The sequence below is a fragment of the Papilio polytes genome, unplaced genomic scaffold, assembly GCF_000836215.1.
Source record: "Papilio polytes unplaced genomic scaffold, Ppol_1.0 DF824047.1, whole genome shotgun sequence".
Lineage (NCBI taxonomy): Eukaryota > Metazoa > Arthropoda > Insecta > Lepidoptera > Papilionidae > Papilio > Papilio polytes.
This window is the reverse complement of record NW_013525157.1, coordinates 6,503,268-6,509,837: the sequence shown is the minus strand read 5'-3', so window position 1 is coordinate 6,509,837 and position 6,570 is coordinate 6,503,268. Positions and strand designations below refer to the sequence as shown.

Below are 6,570 nucleotides of genomic sequence, written 5' to 3'. Positions count from 1 at the left end.
ATGATTTTATTATATTTTTTTTCATGTTTAGATACGGTTTATCTACATAATAAAAGCAATTCCAAAAATTAGGAAACATCCCCATTACAAATGTCGAGTCTACTTAGAACTTCTTTATGTAAATGTCGTAATTAATTTAAATTAGTATAGAAATTATCTAAGCACTTCGGAAAAATTGTAGAGGAAATGGTATAACGATTGCAGTTCTGTTATAGCAAAAAAGATTTCTAACTCTTATACTGATGAGATTTTAATATTGACATTAATATGTTTTATTTTTTTAAATAACATAAGAAGTTAATTCGGTTCAAGTAAAATGTATTTTGAAATGCAATTTAAAATTGGAACACTAATCAATAAAATGGTCAAGCGCCACGTTTGTCTGAATTCGATTGAGACGGAGACGAAATTGGCGTATCGAGAGATTTGTTAGATTTTATCTAGTTTGGGTCATTGTAATCCAATAAGTAAGCCATTAAGTCGACAAATGGTTATAATCGTTGTTTGTTAATATTTTTTAAATCTGTTACAAAATAACTTTTTTCATTTATTACATTGTATTACAGATAAAATGATTTTGTTCTATAGGCAAGGGAAAACAGTCAACAGACACGTCCGCTTACGTAAAATGTCAAACTCGGCGTCGCCGGCGCGACACAATGGCCACTCGCACAAAGCTTAACTTGCACCCAGTCATTAAAATTTCGTTCTACATCTTTTCCATTACGCGGATGCAGACAAAAAATAGCAAAATAAAAATGTATAAACCCCCGAAAAACAAAAGTCAGGGACGGGGAGAACAGGAAATAAAGTTAATTAAGAGCGGCGAAATCGACTGAGTTGCGGTGGAAATTGGCCCCTTAAAAAAGAGACATTTGTAGCCGAGCTATTGCGCTTAATTTTTGTGACAAGTGAAACAAAAGAGTTGGTGGGGTGCGGGGTGGGGGTGAGTAGGAGCGGGGAGGGTAAGGGGAGATAAGGTATGTGTTATCGCGGCGGTTCCGGCAGCGGCCAGCGGCGAGTCGAAGGCGATACCTTTTGTTTTGCCACATTGAGGGATGCGCGCTCGCCTGACATTATCTACGCTCCTTGTCCGCGCTGACCTTTCCACTCCTGATACTTAATTTTATTTCTCAGACATTTCGGGCACTTTTACCGCCAGATTTTTAGCTTTTGATGCTATCTAACAAGTTACTTACATTATCATACTTCATACTAATACTATTATTATAAATGCGAAAGTTTACATAGATAGATGTATGTTTGTTAGAGTTTGTAGACTTAACGGATAAACGGATTTCGATTAAATTTGGCACAGATATAGAGGATATTCTGGAAAAACACGTAGGCTACTCACTTTTGTTTTTTTATTCCGCATGGACGGAATCGCGGGCGAAAGCCAGTTTGATATAATTCATTATTCTCAATATCCACGTGTTCAACAAAGAACACTTTGAATGATTGAAAAGTAACCACCGTATTTATTTCCTTGTATTTCATTGATTTCGAACAAAATTTCTGTAATTCTTTAATTTTACTTATCTTTTCAATCTGGAAAAATATCATGAATATATCAATGTAATTTTATTACGGAAGTTGTTTTGAATTACGACATCGAAATTAAAAATACAAACTCGTAGATTGCTTTGAGATCATTGTGATAGAATTGGTAATGGATATCGGAGAAAGAAAATGAAAAACAAAAAAAGATAAGTAAATAACTGATTGTGTATCCTAATTTAATAATAGTAAGGACTCCAATTTCCATTATTTGAAATCATGCTACTGCTTAAAGGTATTCAAATAAATGCATACGAAATGTGTCGCTAACTCGATTTACGTGGAAGCCTTAATAATGCGTGGGCATGGGGCGTATTAGCTTCGCCTGCCGTGGAGAATTACTAATTGGATCTTCCTGCACCCTGCCCACTCGGTAAATGTATCTGACTTGTGCATCCGACGCGACATCTGTACGTAAGCCTATCAATGTACACAATAATATTGTACCGTACTTAGTTTTGATTTGATAAAATTTGGTATAGATGTAGAGTATAGTCTGGAAGAACACACAGGCTACTCGCTTTAGTTTTTTTCTAATTTCACGCAGACGGAATCGCGGGCGAAAGCTAGTTTGTGATGTAATTTAATCTCAATGTATTGGTCTTCATTGTAAATATTTTGAACGAAATAAAAATAAAAGTAAGGGAATTACGTCTCACTAAGTTGTTTGCTTGGAAAAGTATAATGTTTGAACTGTTTATTTGATACTAAGAAAATCACTCGAAGATGATAGGCAAGTTCGAATTCTACGAAATGTACTTAATGCTTTCTACTATTAAGCATAACTTACACGACTGATTGTCTGCTTCGTTAAGTTATCAATACGTTCAAAGTCCAACAATCGGAAGCTGTCACATCGCAGGATGTTTTGATGTTAATTAATTGCGAACATCCTGTGATAAGTGGACATATTAAAAATAGTATTAGATACAAGTGACTTCCTTAAATTGCAACATGATACGCAATTATATCAAACGGTAGTTATTTAATTTTTTATATTTTTCCATACTTATCTTTGTATTTTTCTCACAGATTTTGTGTGGGCGATCGCTTCTACTTGTGCGAGAACAAGATCCTGTGCGAGTATGACTACGAAGAGCGACTGGTGTTCGCCAACATGGCGTACAACCCGCCGCCGCTTGCGCACCTCAAACGGCAGACCACCCATCTTTCTCCACCCCCGGTAACTATGCCTTATAATAATTAAGATAAAACTTACAATGAAAAACTTCTTAAGTTGTCAATCGATGTTTTAGTAAGAATACTCGGATTACGTCTTTAAATTATAAGAGCGAGCGCACACCTTTCACTAAACTATCGCACAACCGTTGTGCGATTGTCGATTATTTCGCAGCAAATTCAATTGTTTAGTTGCACAACTAAAATAGAGTAGTGTGTGCACCTTCATATAAGGTCATAGGAATCAAAGGTCTTAGTATTCTTACTTTGTAGTAAGGATTATTATCCTAGTTGTGACAGCGCAGCTGAAGCATCAATAACCATTGTATTCTTGTTAAAGATTTGATGATGAAATCAGATACAACAAAAAATAACACATCGACTGGACTCCTACAACTTGGACATTGTCCGAATGTTTTTTGGAGATCGAGCTACGCTTACTCTTGTTTTCTTTTATTAACAAAACCATTCTTTCAACAGACAAGCAACGCGATGAGCCTAATGAATGGATCTGGTCGCTCTGGTGACATGAACAACAACATGTCGGGCTCGAGCACGGCTGCTTTCGTGCCCCCGCCGCACCTCAAACCGCTCGGCCTGTCGGCGACCAGCTGAGACTACCGCGTCTGAGATACGGCTCACCCATACGCCAAGTATCATAACTAAACCACTAAGACTAATGTCGCTGAAATGTGTCTGTGTTAGTATTGGCTTGGGACAAACAAAACATCATTTATGTGTCGTGTTTTCGTATTAAAGTTTGCGACAATGGGTGAAGACTAATCGTTACTCAGTGTTCGGATTGACGCAATGACTACTTTAACTAATTTCGTTGAAATGTGTCGGTAGGTTTCGGTCAATAAAAGTGGCGAAGTGTTTCTGGTTAAATAAATTGGATAAACGTAGTGCAACGAACATTTATAAAATCGTATTGATGTGAATTGTTTATTCTACGTGTTATTGTAATTATGCCAAAACTTATATAGTTAACGATCTCTGTATCTTAGAAGATATACTTCGATATTTAATCGTAATAATCGTGTTTTTGTTCTCTAGAGATCTCAGAAGGGCAGTTCTAAATAAATTAAGTGAATATAGAAGGATGCGGTTTTATATACCGAGTAGTAACGCATGTGTTAAGACTGTCAGTCGTTGTATTGTTAATGTAAATATATAATATTTTTACTTACTTTCTATAATAGAGATCACTCATTTATGTATTAGTGAAGTGTTCGGTGAGTAGATGACGTGTGTCGAACAAATTGAAAATTTTATTTTTAAAACTAAGTTCATATATTTTTGGCTTAGCCATACATTTATTATTTCGACTCTCTCACTTTGTTATTTCTTTTTGTACATTGTAAATTACTGTTAAGTTTATCCATAAACATTGTTATAATGTTTGTATTATTTATGTAAATACAACTAAGTAGTTAGTATATTGTATTTAATTATTAATTAAAATTGGTAAATATCAAATATTTGATTCTAGCGAAATATGCAAAAAAAAACATACATGTTAATGATTATAATTAAAAAATGCGTAATTTAAAATAGTTCAAAATAGTTTATTTAGCGATGTTTTAAATTAATCTTTGTAAATGTATTCAGATAATTTTAAACGCATTTAATTAGATAGTTTATGCATTCCTAATTATACTAAGATATTTCGATGTCGCCTAAGGTCAGCGCATTGTTTGTAAGTCAAATGAATGTTCTGGTTCTATTCTAACCAATGATTTGACCAAAGAAGTAGCTCATTAAAATCTTGTTCAATATCTACTGTTTTTTTTTTTTAAAAAAATCCTTTACCTAAATACGAGTAGCACAATCAACTACTTAGGTACTGAAAATCTATTCAAAAACCATGGTTACTGTAAAATTGGTTTCAATAAGAATTTATGCGCTTCAATTACAGCTAAAATAGTGCAAATTCAAAAATCTATGTAAACCTTTTTTTGTCATCGATTTGAAAGGTATGACGCCACAAAATGGTGCAAGTACATTTAGGGCCTGTCCCACCACTGGCTAGAAAGTTCAGTTAGCTTAAAAATGACGTCATGAGGTAACTAGGATGATTCAGACAATATACAATTTGTTGGGATTGGCCCTGTAATGAAAGAAAAATAACAAATAAAAACATAGAATAATAAGAATTTGGAATAGCGAATACAAACTCTCATCTTATTCTGGGAAATATATTAACTTGCCCGTTTCTCTTTAATTAGTACGCAAGAAAAAAACAATTATTAATTTACGATATCAGGTGAACTCATATTTTCTCAGAACGAAGGTGCAATAACTATTAAGAATATTATGTTTTTCATTAATTAAACTAAAAAAGTATATACGCAATAGTCTTGCTTTTAAATCCACGTCTTCGATTCCATATATTAGATCGGTAAGTTACAAACAAGACACATTTCCAAAAGTATATTGTTATCCTTCTTACTGTATTTGATACTAGCTGAAGCTCGCGACTTCGCCCTCGTGAAATTAAAAAAAAATACAGCCTATGTTACTCACAGATAAATTAACTTTCTAACTGTGAAAGAATTTTTGAAATCAGCCCAGTAGTTTTTAAGTTATTTCAATACATACAAAAAAAATCTTTCATCTTTATAATGTTATTATAGATATATATAAACAAAGATACCAATATGTTCTTGTAAATGTTTTGCGATAATAAAAACTCTGTACCACTTGACAAGAAATGATCTTATCGTAATAAACTCTAACAATGCAAGAAATGACGTCATCAATTGCAGAGGTGAACGGAAATTTGAAAAGGTCCTCTTTACAACAGACCTCCCAAATAAAGACCATACAGATTCAATATACGAGGCGAAAAATATCGTCCCCCGCGTCACTTGTGTTTGCTCATAACACGTTAAAGTACTTTATGTGTAGGGACAGCAAATTAATTTAATTCATATTAAAAACTTACTTTAATATCAAATACTATACTCATCATCATCATCATCCTTCTCATCCTACTCCCGTAGGGTCGGCACAACATGTTTTTGTCCTCCAAATAACTCTATCATACGTCATCTCAGTGATCACTCCCTTCTTATTCATGTCACCTTTCACGCAATCCATCCTTCACTTTCTAGGTCTACCTCTACCGGTGTACCCTTCCACACTCATATCAAATAATATACTCTGTAAGGTTAAATTGATCTTTATTCGATATATTTAGAGTTGAAAATAATTATTAAAAAAAACTAAGAGCCTGTCCCATCAAATTGTAAATTGTCTATTAAGAATCCAACGTATAAAATATGTGATGGAAATATCGGATTTTATTCCCTTATCTGATTGGTGATTTTATGCTATCTGAGCCTCTATCAGCGAGTGGTGGGACAGGCCGTAAGTCTGAAAAGTAGGTGACATTTTTGTGCTAACGTTACTGGTAGAGCGGACGTGAAAAGAGGAGAAAAATCACCCCAATTTCCCGACACCGGCCGCCCTCAGCGCCGCAGAACGCAGTCTGATAGAACTGTTATCGATACCATCTTTAATTTCAACAGTAAACAAAACCGCAGATTATGTTTAGATTAAAGTTTCATTGAGAAGTTATACTTACAGATCGGTTGATAATAAAACTGGAGTTTATACAATTTACTAAAAACTTAGTATTTTTAATAAAATACTACTTCTGTTATACCATTCATAAAACGATTTCATTGAAAATGAAGCGTTAACGGACGCACAAACAACACTTTAAACGGGACCTTTTCGAGCGTGAAGTGGACAATGAGGTGCGTGAAAAATAGCCTCCGCAGACGCGACGGCACACAAATCAAAAAGCTTTCGACGAAAAAATCG

At 34.4% G+C, this 6,570-nt stretch overlaps 1 protein-coding gene across 2 annotated transcripts in view; it reads left to right on the top strand.

Annotated features, from left to right (window-relative positions):
• Positions 1–4,171, top strand: part of LOC106100801 (LIM domain only protein 3) — a 47,784-nt gene extending 43,613 nt beyond the window's left edge. For both annotated transcript variants that reach the window (XM_013279830.1, XM_013279831.1), the window contains exons 5-6: positions 2,593–2,743; positions 3,220–4,171. In XM_013279830.1, the coding sequence (XP_013135284.1) occupies positions 2,593–2,743; positions 3,220–3,354 (286 nt within the window). In that variant the 3' untranslated portion in view covers positions 3,355–4,171. The remainder of the gene's footprint in view (positions 1–2,592; positions 2,744–3,219) is intronic.
• Positions 4,172–6,570: the final 2,399 nt, after the last annotated feature.